Below are 27,083 nucleotides of genomic sequence, written 5' to 3' on the forward strand. Positions count from 1 at the left end.
TCTTACATTAAAAAAGTTCACGTGACGCTAATAATTTTTATTAAAAATGGCCGCGTCCATCGAGAAAATAACTTGAACAAAATTGTTCCCGTTTTCAAAGTTGTTTAAGTATATCACCGCCTTAGATATGGCAGAGGAACCAAAGAAAGACGATAAGAAGCAGAAGACATGTAAAAGTCGACGAGAAACTGCAGTTAGTTTCCATTTAGGCACATTCTATTTCATTTTGTATGTGGCATACTCTGTGGCCAAAAATCAATATAGGCAGAGACTAATATCATTTTGTATAAGAACTTTCTAAAATTACAGATTATTGTTTGGCATGCTTATATACAATATGAGTCAAGCAGAGTCTGGAAATAGCGAAGTTTGTACATGACACAAGGGTATTGTTGATAGTATCGAGAAAATAAACTGTCAATGAATTTTGGTTAAATGGTTACAGTAGTGCTAAAGAAATGACACATACATATTCCATACTTTTCATTTGCAGATGATCCATGCCTTTCATTTTCAGAATTTTTCGTAAAAAGATCAGTTTCTGGGACTGGGTGTTCTGGAAATGAACGAAACGTGGTTTAAATAATCAATCCAATCAATCATTTTCTTATCTTGGTAACCTGTATTCATAGTTAAAAGAAAAAAAATGAAACTTCAGATTTGGACGAATAGATGTGGCTAATCTTCAATGGGTTTTTGACATATAGGTCAGTCACCATGACATGTTTCTGTTGTTGTTGATAAGTACAAAAAATATCTTTAAAACAACACTTCATTGAAGTTTCCATTTTGTATGTGTTTGTCATTATCCGATTATTACCTAGATGCAAAACGACAGATTTCTTGCTTTACATCAGTACTTATTTTCACATTGTCCAACGTTACTAGCTTCAATGAAATAATCAATGAATTTGTTTGATATGGTTTCATTTTGTCATATATATTGTTTATCACAATTCTCCAGATGAGGGTAGGTATTGCATACAAAGTCTGTCTGTGACAGGTAAATGCTGGGCAAAAAACTTTCAACTGTCACCACTGGTGTTGATTTTACGTTCTGCTGGTCAGAACTCAGGTCTTGATAGTTCAGGCAGAGGTGGTTTCAACATTAACTTTCTGTATATTTCATTTATTTCAAACACAAAATTGGTTTTGACTTGAGAGGGATCAGTATTGGGAAGTCTTTTATTACTCTAATAAAGAGGATATCATTCCATACATAACCATTTTGTTCCATTTCAGGAGGTGATCAGTAATGAGAAGGATTGCACTGTAGTATATCTCCCAATTTGCTATTTAATTCAAATAGAAAAACAATATTTTTTTATCTGATAGCCTACATTACCTACCCAGCATTTTCCCTAAAAAACTTTTATTTTGAATGTCAGAAGAACCAAAAAATAAATGTTTTACTCTATTTCATATATGGTGGAAGTCCCCAGACTCTGTTAATATGTATTTACATATATGAAATAGTTTGTTTATGATTGTTGATATTTCTTGAACATTTTCAGTCTAGAGTTGATCATACCATATCCAGGATGCAAATACAACAGGTTTTTAGGTCATTGACACGAAGGGTCAATATGGCCTAGAGCCATTGTGCTTCGTCCATCGTTGTGCATTGTGTGTGAACTTTTTCTTTAAAACCCTATTCCTCTTTCGTATCTTGGTGGATTTCAACCAAATTTGCTCTGATGCATCATTGGGAGGGGGTAATTTTGATTCAGCCCTTAGGGGTCTAAGGACACGAGGAAGTTGGTCAATATTTTGCTTCAAATGGTGCTCTCCTTAAAACTTGAATGAATTTCAACTAAATTTGGTCTGAAACATCACAAGGGGTGGAGAAACATTCCCTAAATTCAAAATGGGAAAGTTACAGTAGTCAATGATTTTGCTTCAAAATGTTATTCTTCCTTAATGCCTGAAAGGATTTTTGCCAAATGTGGTCTCACATATCATTGTGCGGATTCAAAAGATTTTTCAGACCACCATCTGCAAATTCTGTGGTTTGTCCATCCATTCATCGATTGTCAGATGAACGTTAAGGGCCATGGCCCTCTTGATCTTTCTTTAACATCAGATCAGAACCTATCATATAAGTAAAACAAGCCTAATACAAGCTATTATTATATGACTCTTACATTAACAAATAACACTTTTCAGTATTCAGATTGATTATAAAACTGCTTTGGAGTTCACATCCTGTAGTGAATCATGTTTTGTGGTCAGCGTCACTACAGTATAAGTATTTGTACATGGATGATGTGTTAGGTTGTCTTAGTAGTCGCTGCATATATAGAATTCTCAAGTGGGAAAATGCTCCCAACCAGTATATTACAAATTTTAAAATGCTGTTGATTACAGTGGTTATATTTTAAAACTTGCAGGTCCAAGGAACCAATGACAATTCCATAGTGAGTAAGTGTTCCATGGCTGCAGTTGGCTATTTTGATGATATTTATCTCCAGGAGTTCGTGTCAAAGGTCACTCGGAGGGCACCACTCATACACAGGTAATAATTTGATATGCTGCCCTGAATTATAATAGTAGACTTATTCATGTTTGATCTGAAACAGCCTAGTCCTATCTATATATCAAGGATAACAGATATCATAAATCTGTAAAATCTACTAGTATACCTATTGATTTTATTGATGGAATGTTAACCTTTGTATAAATAGCTGAAAGGCCCAAAATTACAGAGTTAGATAATCCAGTAATTCTGACATCAACTGACACCATCTCTCATCAATTTATAGTTCTGTGTTATTAAAAGGATTTCAAGCACACCCTCCTCCATTACTGGCTTATAAATTTATTTAAACGTGCAAAATGTCTTGTCATATTTAGACAGATTCACTATGTCATCATGAACTTCATCCTTAATATTGATACATTTCAGAGGTTACTACATCCGGGCACTGACTATAGACTATATCCTAAAATCATTCTTAAGTCTACACCAAGGACGGAAACAGATTATCTCCCTTGGTGCAGGCTTTGATTCTGCATACTTTCGTTTGAAAGCAGCAGACGTTCTGGACAATGTTTCATTCTATGAGGTATTGTATATATATATTTTTTTTTGGGGGGGGGGGGGTGTTGTATTTTGAAGTTTTGATACATATATATAATAGAGTAGAAACCACTTAATATCATGTTCCAGTTTTCAGAGGAAAATATGATAATATAAGCAGATTGTAACATTAACAGTTGACATGTTTTTTCGGATGTCTAAACCTTAAAGTGTACCCTGAGTGTAATTTTACATTTAGATATAATGTTAAGAATGCCGTAAAAATAATAATAACGAAAACCCCGTCAAAATCTGTCACCCCAGTGTCGAGTTATTAAAGCTCAAAGTTGTCAATTTTCACCTGTCTGCTCAGACCTAATCAACGTAATCATCATTTCCGCGGAATCAAGGCGCTTCTACTCCTGATGTCATAAGTTCAACAGAAATGGCAGCCAACATGACTGACAGTGACAATGACACCGCAACTGAGAGTGATTTGAGCATGAGTTTTGAGGAGTCTGATTATGGTGTGGATGATATTTCTGAAAAAGGAATCCAGCCCTACCGATTTGAACCGGAATTACAAGACAATGTATCTAGTGAGGAGGAAAATAATCCTTCAGAAAGTGACGATAACTTGGGCAACATAGATTGGCATGTACTTCACTGGGTCTCACCAGTAGTTGTGAAAGTAGTCGAACAGTGAAGCGTCATTTCAAAGAAACAAAATAAAATCGGATGTGTTTTTGGACTAATTTTACTATCTTTAAGTCTCGATCAACAATTTCTGACGTCGGGAAATCGCGTTTGTGCAAGACTATACATACATTTCGTTCCAAAGAATTTTCATTCGAGGGGAATTTTCGTAGCACTATGGATATATATACATAGGTGTCAACAACACCCTCCGCTGTGTTGATAATAAAAATTTGATGTTTTAGAAGTTTATACAATGACTTGACTGGTTTTTTACCAAGTACTTGTACGCGTCTGTTGTTAGCCGACAGGCATGTCGCCTCACAGGTGTCACCATTGTTTTTTCAAGCCACAGAAGTGCTAATTACCTAGCCTGGCACAGGTGTGATTATGAGTTTAGATTACATCTCTACATTGTGAACTGTGTTTACAAATCAAGACTGGTGATCTTATTGTTATTTTTACGATCACAAAATTAATAACAAAACAACACATTGATCATGTTAACAATCTTTAATAATTAACTAAAACAACATCGTCTGCTGGAATGTCTAAAAACCAAATACACACAATATACACACCTTATACACACATAACCTATTCTATAAATTCTAATAATTCTATTCTATACTATATAATAGTAGCACGAAAATTCCCGGTATGAAAATTCTTCGGGACGGAAATTCCCGGTACCCATTCACTGCTAGGCCTACTCCGTGTATTAGGCGTTCACGTTTACGAAGGAATAATATTCCAATGACCGCCCAAGCCATAGGCTAGCCTATCAGTTTTGTGTTTAGTTGTAGAATTGATAACAAAATATCAAACTAACAAATATACTTTTATTTAATAAACTATCAGTTTTGTTTATCAACGGCATGCATCGACACCCCATCGGTGTTAGTGTTAGGACAACCGTACGCTGCACACCTCTTTCCTTCTCGATAGGAAGCCATTTTAGCGGATTTAAGCGCTAATTCATCGACTCCTTGTTCACTACCTTGAATATTGCGAAGATGTGAAGTACTTTCACGTAAATAAACAAAGAAATTCCTCCGGAAAATCCCAAAATAGATCACAATCACATGTAGCACAGTAAAGACAATATGGCTGCATCATCCAAAAGTGTGTTTTTTAGAAAAGTCGCAATTTCTCAGTAACGGAACATTCCACGGCATTCGCGTTTTCGGCATTGTGTATTTTATGTGCAGAACTATTTTTTCAGGTCAACATAGCTGACCTCTCAGACTGCACTTTAAAGTTAACTTTCTGATGTGTGGAACTGACTTGATTCCTCAAAGAAATTGTATGAACATGAAAATTTGTAATCTTCTTTGTTTTTCCTATATGTGATTTCCCTTAACTTTTGTTTGTTTATTCTTTGAATATCTAACCTGCTATCATAAAATTTTCACGAACGATTGTGTCATTTTCATAATTAACACGTGATCAAATTCGTACATATTGCTACAGTGTCATTAGCCAATATTTTGCTACATAATTCATTTATCCATTACTGTGTATGCTTCATAATATGGCATCATCATTGATAAAGAAAGGAAGAGATTCTTTAAATATCTGGGTTTTTTTCAATACACTTAGTTTTCATTGAACTTGATATTTCTTTTTAACAATTAAATGTAGCTAATCACTAATCAGCATTGTTGTACTGTATTATGATTGCTCACAGATTGATTGGTAAAATGAGATAGTTAATGAGATTTTGTATTTTTGTATGACAGGTGGACTTTCCTGAGGTAGTGAAAAGAAAACATGCTGTTATTAAGGCCAAGGACATGCTAAGTGACCTTATCCCAGGCATAAAAGAGCAGAGTTCTGACCAGAACTCTCTCATAGGTTGGTGAATATTTATCTATACATTACACTGACCAGAACTCTGTCATAGGTTGGTGAGTATTTATCTATACATTACACTGACCAGAACTCTGTCATAGGTTGGTGAGTATTTATCTATACATTACACTGACCAGAACTCTGTCATAGGTTGGTGAGTATTTATCTATACATTACACTGACCAGAACTCTGTCATAGGTTGGTGAGTATTTATCTATACATTACACTGACCAGAACTCTGTCATAGGTTGGTGAGTTTTTATCTATACATTACACTGACCAGAACTCTGTCATAGGTTGGTGAGTATTTATCTATACATTACACTGACCAGAACTCTGTCATAGGTTGGTGAGTATTTATCTATACATTACACTGACCAGAACTCTGTCATAGGTTGGTGAGTATTTATCTATACATTACACTGACCATCTCTCTCATAGGTTGGTGAGTATTTATCTATACATTACACTGACCAGAACTCTGTCATAGGTTGGTGAGTATTTATCTATACATTACACTGACCAGAACTCTGTCATAGGTTGGTGAGTATTTATCTATACATTACACTGACCAGAACTCTGTCATAGGTTGGTGAGTATTTATCTATACATTACACTGACCAGAACTCTGTCATAGGTTGGTGAGTATTTATCTATACATTACACTGACCATCTCTCTCATAGGTTGGTGAGTATTTATCTATACATTACAAGTTCAGTAGACCTCTGAGTGTATCTCTTTTTACTCTGGTGAATGGTTTTTGATTCTTTAGGGGACATTTCTATTTTACATATGTTTTGACCCTTTAGTTGATTTGACTTCTGACATTGCCTGATGCCAAGCCCTGATTATATTTAACGACATTCTAAGTGACTTTATCCCAGACCTAGATCCACAAAATAAAAAAGTACATGTTGGGTGGTGTTTTTTCATATCTATAAGACAAATATCATAGAATAAATATGATAAAATACATAGTATGTGACTTGTTATAACAAGTATTCTAAAATATGTGCTTTTTATTGTGTATTTGATGTGTTGAAGGAGATACCAAAGATTACAATTTTCTGTTTTAAAGAGATACACACAGAAGATTACACACTGGTTGGTGTGGATCTGACACAGTTGAACACCCTGGAGGCTGTGCTCACCCACTGTGGCGTGGATTCTGACCAGCCAACCCTCCTGCTGTCCGAGTGTGTTCTCACTTACATGACACGTCGCTGGTCAGTTTCTCTAATTCTGCTCTGATCCACCTGGTTTACCAAGACTTGATTGGTTGAAATAGAGTAGGAAACGTTTTATAAAGGCAGATTGATCATCAAAATGTGCTCAATTGTGAAATGTTTAAACAGATTGTCCTTGCCAGTTAAAAGGAATTTTTAGGAGTCTTACCAGAAATATCCAGTTCCTAGACTGAGATATTGTTTTGGTGGCTATAACATTCATGCCATGTTTCTGGAGGATGAAGTGGTCATTGTTTCATATATGAATGGTTGAATGAGCTGTCTTCAGATCAACCATTGAATGATATTCATTGGAAATCAGAGCAGTGGTTTCAGCTTTGTCAGTGTAAAACATCAGGATTTTCATTCCCTGAAAACAATATCCTTCAGCTGGTTTGTTATATTTAGTCTGCTAGAAAATGACATTTTTTAATATAGAAATTGAATTTTGACATAACATATTACATTTTCAAATATCTGGATAAATCAATATTGAAACTGGAAACAAAATTTTCAAAAGTGTAAAATGTCTAATTGATTTTCAAAAATCAATTTATTTTGAAAACCTTCTCTTTTGAAAATGTAAATTTTATGTCCAAATTTTGTTTTAGAATAATTAACACAATCATTTCACATATCATATTCAATCTAATAAGTGTACCTGCCCCTGTAAGCACACCCCTACCTTTTTTCAGGAAAAAGAGGATGGGTGCACTAAATAAGATTGAAACTGATAAGAAATGTTTGTTTTTCACTGACAGCCAATAGAGACCTCTGTTTATAATAGCTACATAAAGGTATGTTAATAATAAAAATAAATGATATATACCATCCAGATTTCAAATGGAAAAGTTTCCCTATACATGGTTTTATTAAGCCCACCCCTGCTGTTGTCCGTGCATATTGTACATATAAGTTACATGATAGTTCAAATATGATACAAGGAAAGAGATGTATATGTTCCTGATTATAATTACAGTTCATCTGCTGTCCTGAGATGGGCCTCGGAGACATTTGCCAATGCTGTATTTGTTATGTATGAACAGGTATCAGTTATGATCCTTAATTTTATTGTCAATGATGGTTTTGTTTTTCCAATCTTAAAGTTTTATGCCTATTAAACAGCCTTTTAATTTCCCAGTAGATTTACTGATAATTTTAATCTTTAATAAGATTGGATTCCTATTACCGTACACAGACTTTCAATTTCCTAGTAGATTGACTGATAACTTCATAACTATTCTTTTCTGTTTTCTGCAGATAAATCCCAATGATGCCTTTGGATTGTTTATGTAAGTACTAGAAATCTCTTACAATATTGTTTTATTATATCTGGAGAAACATACTAGATATTGGTTTTGTACTGTCTGCCTGCCTGTCCATCAGTCTCTGGTTGTTTAAAGGCTGCTTAGAGTTCACCAGTGGGTGATATTAAAATTTTGCAATATGAATCAAGCAAAATGGGGAACATCTGACAGCTGTAGATTTATTGAAACAGCTTGATATATTTTGGATGTTAATCTTGTTTTTTCAGTGGCAGCAGTTTCAATACTGTACAAGACACCTGTGAAATACAGCTTACTTTGATCAGCCATGGCCTATCTGTTACAGACCCTGAACCATTTAATATCCCCAAAATAATTGCTACATTTGTGTTCTGAATCGTCAGTCTTTTTCGCTTGTGCTTGGAATCGTTTTCTTTTTGCATTTAGGGTTGATTTCGGTTTATGTTTTCATTTACGTATGTTTCACTTGTGTTTAGGATAGTTTTACATTTGTGTTTGCCTCCATTTGTGTTTATGTACTGTATCAGGAATATCAGAATGAATACACAAGAACAATTAAGTATTGAACCATATGGTGGTGCAGCCGGTAGGCTGTCCTGATTCGTGAGAGAACAATGTATAGAGAGTATGCAAAAAAAATGAGATTGAATTAATTTCTAGATGTGAAAATTTGCAAGTCAGGAAAAATGAAAAAGCTGTAGTTATGACAGAATTTTTCTATAACGGGAAATTAACAACATTCACCAAATGATACATGATATTATGTATTACAATTGACTGTAATTCAGATATTGAGGCCCGTGTATTACCTGTTGATGATCTCTGTTTGTGGACAGTTGTAGCGGTTACTTGGTATATTGTAGATGTCTGAGGTGTGGTACATTAAGGCTGGTTGCTGCTTGGGGTCATCCATGATTTGTGACACCATGTGTTAAACATCAGTCACAGCTGTACATTTATTTCCCAGTCTATGATAGATGTACATTTTGCCGTGATCTAATCAAAAGTTTTATTTTGAATGCAGCATAAATTGCATAGTATTGGCGTAAAACTCCATTATATTTAATTAGTGACAGTAGTTCAGACCTATAGGACTCCTGTAATAATATGTCATACAGATAAGTAAAGTGCTTAACTAACAAGCAAAAAAAGCAAATAAATGAAAAGAAATAAACTTTTTGACTTTTTATATCCATATTTTCAGTGTTTTTAGGCCCCAGATTAGTAACAATATCATATAAGGATGAAGATTTTGTTTATTACAAACTCAGATTTATTCCTAAGTTGATATTGTCACAGCTTTTCAGTTGTCTGTTTTGACAGAAAATGAAAGGGAATGTAAAAGAAATCCATATCAGTAGAATATATACATTCTCTTTCACAATGATTGAAATAAGAAATGTTATCACTGTACCAGTACTAACACTGGTAGAGGCATTTACATCATATTACTATGTTTTTTTTTATCAAAGTGTATAAAATTGTTTTTGAAACTAGAAGGATACTGTACACTTTTTTGGTGATAAAAAATGGTATTTCTCAAGTATTAGAATAAGCGTCGGACAATTCTTTCACAGTAGAGCAAAAAATATGGACGACTATCTTGTCATGATATAATACTTATTACGACTATATATGGCTCCGTGATTTGTTGAACTATTTCTGGTCCATCATGTTTCGTTTTGCCATTGCATTTATCGTTAAACGTTTTGCGCTTATGTTTGCCGGATCATTTTTCATTTCATTTGCGATTTAGTAAGAAGGTTCAGGTTCTGTAACTAAGGTTTCTGTGCAGTAACTTGTATTTGTAGGTCAAAGGTCACATGATCTGTTACTGAAATACAATAACAGAGTAGTATTTTGGTTTCCATGTGATAGTGTCTGTTTATATTGGCCTATCAAAACAAGATTTGGTGCTTGCATGGAAATATTTCATGCAACTATGTCTTATTGGTAGACATGAAGCTTGTGTAGAGGAATGTCTAGTGTTGTATGTGTACATAAGTAGAAGGACATTATCATTCTTATAAAACAGAGCTCTATGTTCACAGGCAAAGACATTTCCAGGTGGTAGGCTCACCACTGCGATGTATTACATCATTCCCTACACTGCAGTCACAACGGGAGCGATTCCTAAGTCTAGTGAGTATAATATTTTATTATAACCCCAGTCTGTACAATGTTAGGAGTGTGTGACAAATACGGAAGTATACACAACAGTCCCCACATAGAGGTATACACGACAGTCCCCACATAGAGGTACAGCAAAACACGTTTATAACGCACCTCTAGGGACCAAGAAATTTAGTTCGTTATAAACATAGTTCGTTATACACATATAACGAATTTTGGCAAACAGTCCTGCATAATTCGTTATAGGAATTGTACATACAATAAAAATAAAGGGGTCTTATTTCATGATTATATTTTATTACATGTATAGTATGTCCAAATAAACAATAATTTGGTATTTGGTTTCAAATGTTAACACCTTCCGCTTACGAGACGGCGACGACGAAGCCATTTCCAAAATGACGACAACAAGAACAGAACGCAAAGATTTTATATCGATAAGATCAGTTCAGTAATTCAAAACTCAAAAAACAATAGAACACAGGTACCTATAACAACAACTCTCTTTATTCGTCAGTCTTACCTGTATGTAATTGAAACTTACCTGGACACGGGTGTCGATACAGGACACACGACTTACTTTACTCAGGTGTGATGACTGCCCGAGGCCACTACGTTATATGGTTATTAATTAGCACTGATATTCACCTGAGCTGACCCAAAAGCTGCTACGTTATAGACATTAATTTGTTATGTGAAATTCGTTTTATATTTTGATTTTAACATATAAATGAAAGGGTGATTGACAGGGAATGAAAAACACTACGTTATAACCATTAATTCAATGTAAGCGTGTTCGTTATAAACGTGTTTTACTGTAGTTGACAGTCCCCACAAAGAGGTAAACATGACAGTCCCCACATAGAGGTATACACGACAGTCCCCACATAGAGGTATACACGACAGTCCCCACATAGAGGTATACTTGACAGTCCCCACATAGAGGTATACACGACAGTCCCCACATAGAGGTATACACGACAGTCCCCACATAGAGGTATACACGACAGTCCCCACATAGAGGTATACACGACAGTCCCCACATAGAGGTATACTTGACAGTCCCCACATAGAGGTATACACGACAGTCCCCACATAGAGGTATACACGACAGTCCCCACATAGAGGTATACACGACAGTCCCTACATAGAGGTATACATGGCAGTCCCCACAAAGAATATACATGACAGTTCCCAGTATTTTATTAGGTCACCTAAGCTGAAGGCTCATGGTGACCCATTGCCATCATGATTTGTCTGTCGTCGTCTGTCGTGCGTCGTGCATCGTGCATCGTTAACTTTTCACATATTCGACTTCTTCTCAAGAACCACTGAATGGATTTTGGCCAAACTTGGCACAAAGCATCCCCATGGGAGGCCGCTTCAAGGGGGGGAAAAGGGGGTAAAATTAGGTAAATCTTTAAAAATGATCTTCTCATGAGCCAACAGTCAGATTTAGTTCATATTTGATATTTAGGGTCCTTATGGCAAGGTCTACAAAGTTTGCGAATGAAAAAATATTGGGTCTAAAACGGCCCCACTAGGGGGCGCTCAAAAGGGTAAAAAATTCAACTTTGACTAATTTCAAACAAATTTGGTAGATAGCATCCCTTAGTGAAGACCATATGAAATAATGTTGGGGCCCATAAGGGGTGTAAAAGGGGCCATATGAAAAAAACCTTCTTTAAATGACTTCTTCTCAAGAACCAGTGGATGGATTTTGATCAAACTTGGCACAAAGCATCCCCATGGGAAGCCGCTTCTAGTTTGCCAAGAAAAAGGGCGTTGCCCCATTAGGGGCCCCAGAAGGGGGAAAAGGGGGTAAAATTAGGTAAATCTTTAAAAATCTTCTTTGCATGAACCAACAGTCAGATTAAGTTCATGCGTTGTGCGTCATTAACTTTTTAGGTCACCTGAGCCAATGGCTCATGGTGACCTATTGCCATCATGATTTGTCTGTCGTCGTCCATCGTGCGTCGTTAACTTTTCACATTTTCGACTTCTTCTCAAGAACCACTGAATGGATTTCAACCAAACTTGGCAAAAAGGGGTAGAATTAGGTAAAGCTTCTAGTTTGCAAAGAAAAAGGGCGTGGCCTAAATAGGGGCCACAGAAGGGGGAAAAAGGGGGTAAAATTTGGTAAATCTTTAAAAATCTTCTTCTTATGAACCAAGTATCAGATTTTCCTAAAATTCAAAATTACAAAGTTTACAAATTAGAAAAAAAATTGGGTCATAAACAGGCCCTCCAGGGGGCACTAAAAAGGGGTCAAAATTTAAAGTTGACGGATTTCAACCAAATTTAGTATATAGGGTCTCCTGGTGAAGAACATGTGACTTCGAGTTGAAAAAAAGTGTCTGAAGGGTTCTGGGGCCTCATGGGGGGCAAAAAGGGGTCAATTAGATTTTTTTTTTAAAATGGGTTCTAATGGCATTGACCATGTTTTTGGGTTACAACCACACTAAGCACACAGCATCTGTGTAATAAAACACATTTAGTTTGGGGAAAAAAGTAATGGCTGCAATAGGGGCCCCAGGTAGGGGTAAAAAAGGAGTAAAATTAGGTAAAGTGTGCTTCTTTAAGTTTACAATAGAAAAAGGTGTGGCCTCAATGGGGGCATATTTAAGGGGCAGAAAGGGGTAAAATTTGTTAAATCTTAGCAAATCTTATTGTCCTGAACCAAAAATGTAACTTCATATAGATGATCTTTAGGGAAAAGATTGCAAAGTTTGTGAGAATAAAAACTGGTCCAAAATGAGCCCTTCTGATATTTGTTACATATTAATTTTTAATAAAGACATGTTGTGTGTTTATGACTACCATATAGGCAGGAAAAAATGTGTAGCCAGATCTTGTTACATTTTTGCAACATTTTAATATCCCTAGATTGTTGACATATATTCCTCAGGTGACCATTAAGGCCCCTTGGGCCTCTTGTCATCATATATAATTCCATTTGTATACTTCATATCCCCCTACTCAGGACACAAAGCATAGATGTTTGTTACACAAGATTCTTACAATTTTCTGACAAATTGATATTTCTTGGGTTTAAGAATTATGTCAAATCAAAGTAGATAAAATCAATCTTTGGGAAGCAAATGAAATTGATAGTCAATGTTTATTGACCTAGCAGTCTGTGATCACCATGGGAATTGAATTAGGACTGCTGCATTGAAAATATTAAATATCTACTGATTTTAAGCATGACTGCCTGAGTTAGAATGGTGTTTTTTATAAGCTCTCTTTTTATTTTAGGGCTGGGAAGAGACAGAATCACTTGATATGAACCAGTTTTATACAGCCCTGGTGAGAGAACAACAACGCCACCTTGTGGAGATGATGGAGCCGTTTGATGAATATGAAGAGTGGCATCTCATGTGTGGTCATTACATGGTCATGTGTGGTTACGTTGGAAATTGTGGCAAACTTCTACAAGGTAAGGTCAGAGGTTATATGTGGTTTTGTTAGAAATTGTATGGCAAACTTGTGGCTGTATTAGCAACTCTGGCAAACCCAATATAAGGTAAGGTTAGAGGTCATGTACGTTTACATCAGAAATTATGGTAGATGTCATTAGTGCTGTGTCAGAAATTGTGGTAAACTTTTTTTCGTTATATATACAGCTTTCTCCACTCTTCATTATAAGTGTATTCTTTGCTTTCCTTTCAGAATTGAGTAAAATATGCTTCAAACATTTGGATACCACAGAAGCAGACCTTCCACATGTTTGCATACAACAATTGCATGTAGGTTATCCTCTGCTGCGATTCGGTCATAGCAGTACACGTCTCCATGGTAGCAGTTTCCTTGTGACTGTGGGAGGATTTGGTGAGCAGGGTGGTAAACACAGACGTCTCATTGATGTTGTTGTAACAGATCTGGCCACTTTTGATTCCCGCATTCATTATCCAACTGTGGACACAAAAGCAATTGAAGGTATATTTTAATCCTTTACTGTAAAACATTGTTTTACTTTTACTACTCTACTGTATAATATTGTTTTACATTTACTACACTACTGTATAACATTGTTTTACTTTTACTACACTACTGTAAAACATTGTTTTACTTTTACTACTCTACTGTATGATATTGTTTTACTTATACTACACTACTGTATAACCTTGTTTTACTTTTACTACACTATTGTATATGTTTCACTAAAAGAAATGACCTTGACCCATATTCAAGGTCACTGAGGTCAAATGTGTTTTAAACAATTTCTTCTGAAATATCGAAAAGCCTAGAATCATTATATTTGGCCAGTATCTTCCTTTTACGAAGTCCAAGAAAGTAAAAGAAATGATCTTGATCCATAGTCAAGGTCACAGGGGTCAAATGTGTTAAACGTAGAACATATGCACAGATATAGTAATATTGGTGATAAAAATCAAGGTGAGCGATACAGGCCCTCTTGGCCTCTTGTTTTACTTTTACTACACTACTGTATAACATTGTTTTATTTTTACTACACTACTGTATAACATTGTTTCACTTTTGCTACACTATAACAATGTTTTACTTTTACTACACTACTGTATAACAATGTTTTACTTTTACTACACTATAACAATGTTTTACTTTTGCTACACTATAACAATGTTTTACTTTTACTACACTATCACAATGTTTTACTTTTGCTACACTATAACAATGTTTTACTTTTACTACACTACTGTATAACAATGTTTTACTTTTACTACACTATAACAATGTTTTACTTTTGCTACACTATAACAATGTTTTACTTTTACTACACTACTGTATAACAATGTTTTACTTTTACTACACTATAACAATGTTTTACTTTTGCTACACTATAACAATGTTTTACTTTTACTACACTACTGTATAACAATGTTTTACTTTTACTACACTATAACAATGTTTTACTTTTGCTACACTATACCAATGTTTTACTTTTACTACACTACTGTATAACAATGTTTTACTTTTACTACACTATAACAATGTTTTACTTTTACAACTCTACTGTATAACAATGTTTAACTTTTACTACACTACTGTATAACAATGTTTTACTTTTACTACACTATAACAATGTTTTACTTTTACTACACTATAACAATGTTTTACTTTTACTACACTATAACAATGTTTTACTTTTACTACACTACTGTATAACAATGTTTTACTTTTACAACTCTACCGTATAACAATGTTTTACTTTTACTTTTACTACACTATAACATTGTTTCACTTTTACAACACTATAACAATGTTTCACTTTTACTACACTACTGTAAAACAATGTTTCACTTTTACTACACTAATGTACAACATTGTTTCACTTTTACTATACTACTCTTCAACATTGTTTCAGTTTTGCTACACTAACAGGCAACATTGTTTCAGTTTTACCATACTACTCTTCAACATTGTTTCAGTTTTGCTACACTAACAGGCAACATTGTTTCACTTTTGCTACACTAACAGGCAATATTGTTTCACTTTTACTCTACTCTTCAACATTGTTTCAGTTTTGCTACACTAACAGGCAACATTGTTTCACTTTTACTTTACTACTCTTCAACATTGTTTCAGTTTTGCTACACTAACAGGCAACATTGTTTCAGTTTTGCTACACTAACAGGCAACATTGTTTCACTTTTGCTACACTAACAGGCAATATTGTTTCACTTTTGCTACACTAACAGGCAATATTGTTTCAGTTTTGCTACACTAACAGGCAACATTGTTTCACTTTTGCTACACTAACAGGCAATATTGTTTCACTTTTGCTACACTAACAGGCAATATTGTTTCACTTTTGCTACACTAACAGGCAATATTGTTTCACTTTTACTCTACTCTTCAACATTGTTTCAGTTTTGCTACACTAACGGGCAACATTGTTTCACTTTTACTCTACTCTTCAACATTGTTTCACTTTTGCTACACTAACAGGCAACATTGTTTCACTTTTGCTACACTAACAGGCAATATTGTTTCACTTTTGCTACACTAACAGGCAGTATTGTTTCAGTTTTGCTACACTAACAGGCAACATTGTTTCACTTTTGCTACACTAACAGGCAATATTGTTTCACTTTTACTCTACTCTTCAACATTGTTTCAGTTTTGCTACACTAACAGGCAACATTGTTTCAGTTTTGCTACACTAACAGGCAACATTGTTTCACTTTTGCTACACTAACAGGCAATATTGTTTCACTTTTGCTACACTAACAGGCAATATTGTTTCAGTTTTGCTACACTAACAGGCAACATTGTTTCACTTTTGCTACACTAACAGGCAATATTGTTTCACTTTTGCTACACTAACAGGCAATATTGTTTCACTTTTGCTACACTAACAGGCAATATTGTTTCACTTTTACTCTACTCTTCAACATTGTTTCAGTTTTGCTACACTAACAGGCAACATTGTTTCACTTTTACTCTACTCTTCAACATTGTTTCACTTTTGCTACAATAACAGGCAATATTGTTTCACTTTTACTCTACTCTTCAACATTGTTTCAGTTTTGCTACACTAACAGGCAACATTGTTTCACTTTTACTTTACTACTCTTCAACATTGTTTCAGTTTTGCTACACTAACGGGCAACATTGTTTCACTTTTACTCTACTCTTCAACATTGTTTCAGTTTTGCTACACTAACAGGCAACATTGTTTCACTTTTACTTTACTACTCTTCAACATTGTTTCAGTTTTGCTACACTAACAGGCAACATTGTTTCAGTTTTACTTTACTACTCTTCAACATTGTTTCAGTTTTGCTACACTAACAGGCAACATTGTTTCAGTTTTGCTACACTAACAGGCAACATTGTTTCACTTTTGCTACACTAACAGGCAATATTGTTTCACTTTTACTCTACTCTTCAACATTGTTTCAGTTTTGCTACACTAACAGGCAACATTGTTTCACTTTTACTTTACTACTCTTCAACATTGTTTCAGTTTTGCTACACTAACAGGCAACATTGTTTCACTTTTACTTTACTACTCTTCAACATTGTTTCAGTTTTGCTACACTAACAGGCAACATTGTTTCAGTTTTGCTACACTAACAGGCAACATTGTTTCACTTTTGCTACACTAACAGGCAATATTGTTTCACTTTTACTTTACTACTCTTCAACATTGTTTCAGTTTTGCTACACTAACAGGCAACATTGTTTCAGTTTTGCTACACTAACAGGCAACATTGTTTCACTTTTGCTACACAAACAGGCAACATTGTTTCACTTTTACTTTACTACTCTTCAACATTGTTTCAGTTTTGCTACACTAACAGGCAACATTGTTTCAGTTTTGCTACACTAACAGGCAACATTGTTTCACTTTTGCTACACTAACAGGCAATATTGTTTCACTTTTACTCTACTCTTCAACATTGTTTCAGTTTTGCTACACTAACGGGCAACATTGTTCCAGTTTTGCTACACTAACAGGCAACATTGTTTTACTTTTACCTCTTTACTGTAAAATAAGAATTCACTTTTACTTCATCTCTGTAGAAATGCCATAATGTTGATTATTGTTCATTCCAGTCAATAGAATGCATCATGTGATATGTGCTATGAAAGATAATTCCATTCTGCTGATTGGAGGAAGGACTTCACCAATCAGACTCTGTCGTCAACTTGTTAAACTGAACTTCATTGGTTTGCATAATAACCACCAGGAATCTACAACCAATACACAAACATCAACTGATCCTTCTGAGCAATTATTGAAGAACAGAAATTCCATACCAAACAATTACAGTTCAAAACAATCAGAGAGTAATAAGACTATGGAAGCTGAATGTAATAGTGATCATGAAACCAATGTTACTGATAATACACTAAACCCTGAACATTTGAGTGGATGTTCCTCTCATAGTATAGCAGAAGATGTTTCTACACATTGTGAATTAATTAGTACAGTGAGAAATCCATTTATATCTACAGCGGCATATGTAAATAATATATCAGATGCAGCTGCTCAGGAGTATTGTGAAGTAGATCAAACTTTGATAGAACAGATTAATCAGAATAATTCAGGAACAGGAAAGATTGAAAATAGTAGAAATTTAAACAACAGAGAGACAGTTGCCAATGAAAATAGCTGCAGTTCAAATCACAAGGAAGTCAGAAATGCTGCTGAAAACAGAAGTGATGAGAGTGAAGAGAATTTAATAGAAAGGAAAGAAGCACTCCTACATGTGAATATCAGTGTGATATCAGAAAGTGGCAACATCCCATGTCCACGATGGAGGCATTCAGCCTTAGTGATTGACAAGGGTGGTAAGAGACAATTAAAATAAAAAAAAAGACAGAAATATTATTATTAGATAATTAGCAAATTAAAAAAATTGATTAAATGATAGGACTAGTGCACTTCCCCATCTTAAGTTTGACTTTATTTCAATCACTTTGAATTTTCCTCAGTCTCCTTCTAGGCTTCAAAATGAAGGCCCTAAGCATCACTGATAAATCCTAGAAGGATGGAAGAGCTGTATGATTTAGTTAATTCATTGTTTGGCTCTATTAAATATAATTGGTGTACAGTGTCCTGTGTCTAAAGTCAGAGTATTTACCTACATTCTTTTTGTATGATTTACAGGTCAGGAATGTGTTTTCCTGTTTGGAGGTCGGACTGAGAAGGTACTGGCTCTCAATGATGGCTATTTTCTGGAGACAGCCACAGGCAGATGGACAAAGGTTTGTTCTTGTACGGCACCTTTTCAATATAGGTGGAGTGTTAAAACTCCTGAACTATCTTGGAAGTTTTACAAATTCTCTATAAAAGCTTGAAATATTGCGAGTACTGGCCGCAGGTCAAGAGATAGATTGGCAAGGATGGAATTGGGAATACTATCTATACAATGATACACAGAAAATTAACAATGAAAAAATAGAATTAAAACCATGTGTAGTAGGTCTCATTGGTAATTGTATATCTTATCAATGGTTTCAGGTGTCCTCTGTTGAATCTGCCTTTGTTCCAGTTCCACGACAGGCCCACTCCACTACAACATGGGGTCAAAAGGTCATATTGTCAGGAGGTCTGGACTCTGACCTCCAACCTTTGAACTCAGTTCACACTTTTGACATAACTTCATGTGAATGGAAAACTTTGGATGTAAAAGGGAAAATGCTGGGTCGGTGAGTTGCAAATTGAAATTTAATTGAATAAAAACCTTTAAAATGATGTTTTGTTCAATTGATTTAAATGATGTTGTGCTAAAATTTAAATACACGGTAGATAAATAAAATAGTATCTGGACTAATGAGAATGTGATTCATAGTAATGAGAAGTAATAACACTGTTAAAAATTGTACTGTGTTTTCATAAGTAAAACATTTGTTTCTAAATGTAATTTAGGTACTCCCATTCTAGTCATGTGATTGGGGAATACTTAGTTCTCATTGGAGGTGTGAACCTGAACCACACACAGCCAGGAATAGCTCTTATCCACCTGCCATCACTTGTATGTCTTGAGTTTCCACTCCAGGTAAGTGGGTCATGTGGCTTTTTTCTGCACATGTATTGAATTGGCCTGGTTATACCAGTTTAATGATTAATGTGCTACCAATTAATTTGATCCTCACATTAATTAAGGCATATGATTAGTTGGTATTGTTAAGATTTTTTCCACTGTCAAATTTTACAAAATTTTACAATATTAGACAAAATTTGTGTAAGAGTTGGGCTTACCAGCACTTGGCAAGACACATTCTGACCAGCTCATTGACTTTATTTGAGATATTCTTCAGAACAGACCTTTTGTAAGATTCTATTATTATTTGGTTTGGTAGGAAGGGTATGTGTTATTTATTTTTGTTGATGATAAACATTTATTATTGGTGTTTGTTTTATTTTTAGGCCCAACAGAAAGATTCTATGGTGATGTTACATCGACACACCAGTGTTTACTGTGGAGACTACTGCTTTATTGTAATAGGAGGTGGGGGAAACTGTTTCTCCTTTGGGACTCACCTCAACACAACACCTCTCAGGCTTAACCTCACAAACTTGTTCACTAAGATGGAAGATCACATCAAATTACAAACTGACAAAAAATAGGGTAGGATGTTTTTGTGCGACTGTCTGATGGTAAAATTTTCTGATATAATAATAAAATTCCAATGTGATGTTTTTGTGGGATTGTCTGATTGTAATATTTTCTGATATACTGATCAATAAAATTACAGTGTGATTTACAATGTGGATTTCATTATAATACCATTCATAGTAATTGAAGCCGTGCAGAAAGGTCACCTGGTTAGAAGACCACTTTCCTCTGCACCCTTGAGTGGTTTTTATAAACAGGTGACATTTTATACATTATTTTTTTCATACAAAACAATATGAGCAATATGATTGTGATAGTGCACCTGGAATACTGCTGTGTAACAATGATGTTGGGATAATAAGTAAATCAGGCACTTTTCTGTTAAAAATTGCTTATGAGTGTTTTACAAGTCCAGATACACCTCACCTGCCCTCCTGCTGATAGACTGAGGTTTTCATACAATCAAAGACAGAATTACTCAACGGAACATATGCAGACCTTTCCACAATATCTACAGATTACTTGGAGGTGACCTGTACATTTACTTGTTACTTAATACTGTGATAAAGAAATAAGATGGAAATGATCAGCAAGCTCGTCCAGTAGTTCTTCCTGAATTTAGAGGAACAATCTGAAAATGTTTAATGGAATAATCAACATTATTCAATTAAACAAATTTAGTGATAAAATATTTACAGCTGTTGGTTAGCAATTCAGCAGTGTTGTAATATGTAATTCATGAGACTTTATACAGAGATGTTTTGTTATGTTACTTTGAAATATCATATAATTAATCATTAATTTGTGTTATAATTAATGATATTTAATACTAATTGTACATTGGTGGGAAAATAAAGGATCACTGTAAAAATGGAATTGTCTCAAGTTGTCGCTCAGTTATTTGGAAAATCATAGGCATGACTGGAGTGAGCCATGGTGTAAGTCAGTGCATCAACTTTGTAAAACAAAAAAAAAGTTTGGTAGCAAGGTATATATTTGTATGATGACAGATCAGTGAAGTGCACTATTTCAATCAACCATTTTTCAGAGCATTTCATTGTCAGTCTATTGTATTGTATTTATTATCGAGCTCATTCCTTGAATAAAACATATCTGTGAAACTTGTGTAATTATGATAAATAATAGTCTAGTTAAGCCATTAAATCTGAGGGAAATTACTCAATGGAATTTTTAATCAAGAAGTAAGTCTGTACTCTCAATAGTCATCGTAGGTTGGCAGCCATGTAACCAGCATTTGATCACAATGCACCTTATGTGTACCTTCAAGTGTGTGTGTATACACTGTGCATAATTAAGGTGGTGTATATTACATGTTCTACTTCCATAGGACTTTATTTCCATTAGCTCATTCTATAGAAACAAGCTCTGTCAGTCCTCTCCTTCAGGTTGTGTTTTGGTAAATGGTAGCACTATCCGCAAGTCTCATCACAGCATGATGCATATTTAGTATATGACAGCGACATTGTGAGCCACACACATCTATATTAATGCCAGTGAAGATGTCTATTTTATGATAACATGTTCTTCCTATGCATTCTGACACAAGTTGGAGGCATGACAAGATTGAAAAATCACTTGGGTTTCATTTAATTATAGAATTAACAATATCCTTCACTATGCATTATAAGACACCTGTTTACATGTATAAAGTCTGCTTGAGCAGAGAAGCTCTCTTGAAAGATCGTATTTAAGAAAAGCACAAATGACGTCTTGTCTGGTACATGCCTGTGATTTTAAGATTCCGATATTTGGGTTGTGGACTTGTGCTTTATGTGTAGGACTCGTTCACATCATTGAAAACCTATTGCATCTCTGAGAAATGGGACCTATCAAAATTTTGTAAAAGTGGTTCTGAACTCTGAAAAAAATGATACAATAATTACTGATGTGCAGTAATATTCATAATCAGTTTTCGTCTTACAATGAAATGCTATCAGATGTGTATGAAATTTTGTAGAAATATCAGAGCTGTCATTTATACATTTTGTAGTGTGAAAGTGTTTCAAAAACGAGGTGAACTAATATAACTTGTTAGCATTTAATATAGTTTAATACATTTAATGCCAACACAATAAACAGGTGTTAAATGTTGCAGTTACAATGGTTAATATTTCATGTGATAATATTATATTGAACTTGATAAAGCTACTTCACGCATTTAAAAATAAATGAGGTTAAAAGTATTTTTAATGTGATAACTGCAAACGTGATAGTTTATCTTGAATTAATTTAATATTATCGTTCCTTGGGGAATTTCAGTAACTCATTTTTCTTCATTAATGGTTAATTCTTTCAAAATTCATTACTTCATTTGGGTATCTCCCCAAGTGTTTTATTTTCAATTTACATCTTCATTACCTAAACATTGTATACATTAGAAACAGTCTGTCTTATCCAGAAGCTCCTGCGATTTGGATGGACAACTGCCATGCCTCCTCCTTACTAAAACACCTGCAAAGCTCCCGCCGACTCAGGTGTTTCCCTATTGCATCAAAGGAAGCTCCCGCCGAATGTGTGCAACTTACAGCCACCCACGGCTCCTAACATCCTTCGGACAGAGTCGATGATGCTCCTTGGCGCCAAAGGACATTATCATCCCATGACGCTCCCGCAGATTGGGTAACTCTGCCTCTAAGACTTGATTATGTAATTGTTAGGATGATTTGCTGAACCATTCCCCAAGCCCAAAGTTTTAATGTAATGAGTATATCATATTTAAGTTCTTCATTCTCTTAGTACCAGTAGTAGGTTAGTATTTAGTGCCGTTATGTTTTTTGCTTGTAGATACTTATTAAATTCTTCTGTTGAATGGGAAACAACGAGTTGTGATGTGTATAAATTAATATTATCGTTCCATAATTACATAGTTTATATCATTACCGGGATATTGGGTCACCAGGCCCCAAGGCCATGTCACCGCTATTTAAAGCTGTCATGGAGTCCACCTGCTTTAAAAACTTCTGAAGACAAAATTTAATTTGCAAAAAGAAATTACCTTAACCTTTATTCTACATCTACATCGTCCACTGTTCTGTCATTTGGCTGACCATTATACAGTGTGTGCGCGGCGTTTCATCTGACAAATTATAAAAACAAGTATGATAAGATAATATTTAAGAAGAGATATATATTTGTACTGAATGTGTGTATTGTGTAGTGTGGTTCCTGTAACTAATTCCTCATCCCACTGCTAGTTTGACCAATCCGGCTACCGTAGCGGCCTCAGGAGAGGGGAGATGAGAGAACTTTAGTGAGTGGTTCCTATGAGTGCAAGTTGTGGATGGTGTTAAGTAGGTTTCTATTGTGATATCCACTAACTTGTGGGCAATCTTGTACATGATGGTGAGCTGGATCTTAAGCCGTCTTGATTTCAGTGTCTCCCATTGTAGAGTCTGCATCATGTCAGATACGCTGCTGGTATTGCGAAATCTGTTGGTGGTGTACCGCGCCACTCTCCTTTGGATCATCTCAAGTTGGATAATTTGTTTCCTGGTGTGTGGGCTCCACTGATGAGCAGTATTCTAAGGTTGGGCGAACAAGTGTATAGTATGCACGTGCCTTTATATCCTCATTGGAGATCTTCAGGTTTCTTCTGAGGAAGCCAAGAGTGCTGTTTGCTTTCTTGCATACTCTATCTATGTGATGGTTCCAAGTTTAGTCTGCTGAGAGATCCACCCCGAGATACTTACTGGAATTAGTCTCCTCAAGTAAGTGTCCTTTAAGATGGTACTGGGCTTGGATGGTCTTCCTGTTCTTAGTGACCCTCAGAACACTACACTTGTCTGGGTGGAACTCCATACCCCACAGTTTTTCCCACTTTGCCAGCTCTGAAAGATCTGTTTTCAGTATGTCAACATCTTCTCCTCTCACTGTTCTGTAGACTATGCAGTCATCTGCGAAAAGTCTGACCTGGGACACTATGTTGTTGGGGAGGTCATTGATGAACAGTAGGAAGAGTAGAGGTCCGAGACAAGTCCCCTGAGGGACACCGCTGACAACTGGGGCTTCCTCCGACAACTTGTCCTCTACCATGACCTGCTGGGTTCGTCCTTCCAAGAAGCTCCTTATCCAGGAATGTGTCGGTCCTCTGATACCATAGAAGTCTAACTTCCTAAGCAACCGTCGGTGAGGTACCCAGTCAAAGGCTTTTGAAAAGTCCAGGATAATGATGTGTTCCTGAATCTTGCAGCAGGTACATGTAAGGGAAACAGGCCGATAGTTACTAGCCTTAAATCTTTCTCCTTTCTTGTAGGCAGCTGTGACGTTCGCCTTTTTCCACTCAGATGGTAATATTCCAGTGCTGAAGCAGCTGTGGTATATTCTTGTCAGGAATGGTGATAATTCCTCAGCAAGATTCTTTAGTAGCCTGGCAGAGATGTTGTCTGGACCGCTGGCCTTACTAGGATTGATGTTAAGCAGTAACTTCGTAACCCCTCTCTCTTCTATGGTGATGTTCTCCATGGAAGGATATGGTGTTCCTGGCAGTCCTGGGACAGATGACTGGTCCTCCTTAGTAAATACTGATTGGTACTGCCTATTGAGAATGTAACTTCCCGTCCTCCTTCAAGGGGGCTACGCCAGAGTTGTCTTTCCTTTGTGCCTTTATTTAATAGGATTTAATAGGAAAAATAATGGATGCAGGCTTTAAGCCTCTATATCCATATCAATGAATTGTACATATACAAAAACAATTTGTTTACTTCCAATGTACATTGCATTTTTAACATTTAACCAGTAGTCAATCTTATCAATTAAATAATTAATTAATAAGCAGAGAGTTTCAAATAATTGTCCACTAATATTTCAAATTGTATAACATTATTTGCATCTATTATATATTGTGGTAAACTATTCCATTTATCTACAACTCGAAAACTGAAAAAGTTTTTTCTGATATCCGAAAAGCATTGTTTTTTAAATATTTTTTGTGAATGTCCTCATGTTTTACTGTTGATATCCATCTTGAAAAAGTTAGTAGTGACTCGTTTATCATAAATGTTATTTAAGATTTTGTAGACATTAATCATATCCCCTCCGTTTCTGCGATATTCCAAGGTTGGTAGGTTTAGTTTCCATAAGCGTTCCGGGTATGTTAGGTTTTTATATCCTGGTATAAGTTTTGTTGCTCGCCTCTGTATGTTCTCTATCAGTTCAATATCTTTGGTTTTATACGGACTCCATACACTCGAGGCATACTCCAAATGTGGCCTTACAAGTGCCTTAAATAACAGTTTAAATATTTTATCATCCATTACGGTAAACAATCTTCTAAGGACTCCCAAAATGCTGTTCGCCTTGTTCACACCAAGTTGGATATGTGTTCTAAAACTTAGATCTTCATCAACAGTCACACCAATATCCTTTTCAGAAGTTATGTTTTCTAGCTATATTTGTTCGCCTGACAGTCCTTTTATGTATTTCCAAAATACTTTTTGTTTGGGCTGTTTATCATCATCCCCTCCTACTCAGATGTTCTCCAGATTTTTTCAATAGGACTGCCATATAAGTTTTTGGATGTTTGATCTGGTGGCTTTGTACTTTCTGATGTTGTTAGGCTGTCGTGTCTGCTGTTGCCTCTTTCTGAGCTTGTCCGTGCGTCTAATCTCTCTCCTGATCTTTCCATCTATCCATGGCTTGTTTGACTTTCCACCTTTCAGCATCTTGCTTGGGATATATTTGTCCATGAGTGATAGTATGGTGGACTGAAACTATTTCCACTGATCTTCTGTGGTCATGTCTTTACTTTTGGGATCAAAATCCTGCCATGCGGTCTTCAGGTCCTCCTCCATTCAATGTCACTGGATCTAATTTGTTAAAACACTCAAACATCATAAGTCCTTAGACACATAAAAGATTTCATCAAAACTGAGTGACGTGGTGGAGTTTGTATCAGAAAGTGGTAAAATTGTTGCTTGTTTACATTCTGTGTAAGAGTTAAACACGTCAAAAATGTTATTTGTCGCTGTTTAACATCCACTTATGTAAATAAGGGCAAATACATCATGACCTCCATCATGCAGAACTGTTGAAGATATTGAAATATTTCAATTGTCGTGATTAAGAGGTTTTGTTTGGGTTATATCAATGTGAAAATTCAGTGGACTGTTCCCTATGTGTTCGTCTGACGGACTCGGATCTGATCGTGAATTATCTTCCCGGAAATCGTACATAGCGCGCCGTCTATGGTATGTTTATAGCAACAAAATGGCGCTTCTGAAGCCTCGGCGCCTCGATCAAAGCGATTACGCGTTAGCTGAACAGGGATTACAGACTCATGTGTTGGATATTTTGGGAACGCGAGAAACTGAAATAGATTTATTTAGGTAAGTCGACAGAGTTGATCGTCAAAAACAAACAAATCTTGTCCTGAATGTTAGGTTATCCTTTTCGATGTTATCAACTGATCAAATGATGAAGAGAATCTGCACTGAAGAGAAAATCCAGACTGTATAAACATAGTTTAGAGTTAGATATAATATGCATTTACTGTTTGGTTAATAGTTACGAATTGAAATATATCCATGCGATTTAGGTTCAACAAATTAGTATTATATTTATAGACGGGTAAACAGAGAAAGTGTTTTACCCACGTGTGTTTTGATAACTGGCGCCCACCTGCACGCGCCTAGCGTCATCGTGTATTGCCAAAACAATGACGTCATAAAGATCGACGTACACGTTCACATTTAGTGCCCTTTTCCATCATCAACATCGTACCAGACAAATTATGCTGAGATTATTAGAATCTGTTCCAAAGATCCGTTCTGTTGGAATCCAAGCAGGGATTTACA

General features: G+C 35.5%; 2 protein-coding genes across 2 annotated transcripts in view; both read left to right on the top strand.

Annotated features, from left to right (window-relative positions):
• Positions 1-68: 68 nt before the first annotated feature.
• On the top strand, positions 69-21,158 carry LOC132553319 (tRNA wybutosine-synthesizing protein 4-like). Its single transcript, XM_060217554.1, has 15 exons — positions 69-193; positions 2,391-2,515; positions 2,906-3,065; positions 5,458-5,572; positions 6,650-6,797; positions 7,777-7,843; positions 8,058-8,089; positions 10,135-10,225; positions 13,475-13,655; positions 13,889-14,155; positions 17,762-18,499; positions 18,819-18,916; positions 19,173-19,360; positions 19,581-19,710; positions 20,082-21,158. The coding sequence occupies exons 1-15, from the start codon at positions 128-130 to the stop codon at positions 20,280-20,282; spliced, it is 2,607 nt and encodes an 868-aa protein (XP_060073537.1). The 5' UTR covers positions 69-127; the 3' UTR covers positions 20,283-21,158.
• Positions 21,159-26,496: 5,338 nt separating this feature from the next.
• LOC132553320 (uncharacterized protein C10orf67, mitochondrial-like) overlaps positions 26,497-27,083 on the top strand; it is a 47,803-nt gene continuing 47,216 nt past the window's right edge. The window contains exon 1 of the mRNA XM_060217555.1: positions 26,497-26,615. Coding sequence (XP_060073538.1) covers positions 26,497-26,615 — 119 coding nt within the window. The remainder of the gene's footprint in view (positions 26,616-27,083) is intronic.

The sequence above is a fragment of the Ylistrum balloti genome, unplaced genomic scaffold (assembly GCF_031769215.1).
Source record: "Ylistrum balloti isolate Yb309-2 unplaced genomic scaffold, AGI_CSIRO_Ybal_v1 Utg370318, whole genome shotgun sequence".
NCBI lineage: Eukaryota > Metazoa > Mollusca > Bivalvia > Pectinida > Pectinidae > Ylistrum > Ylistrum balloti.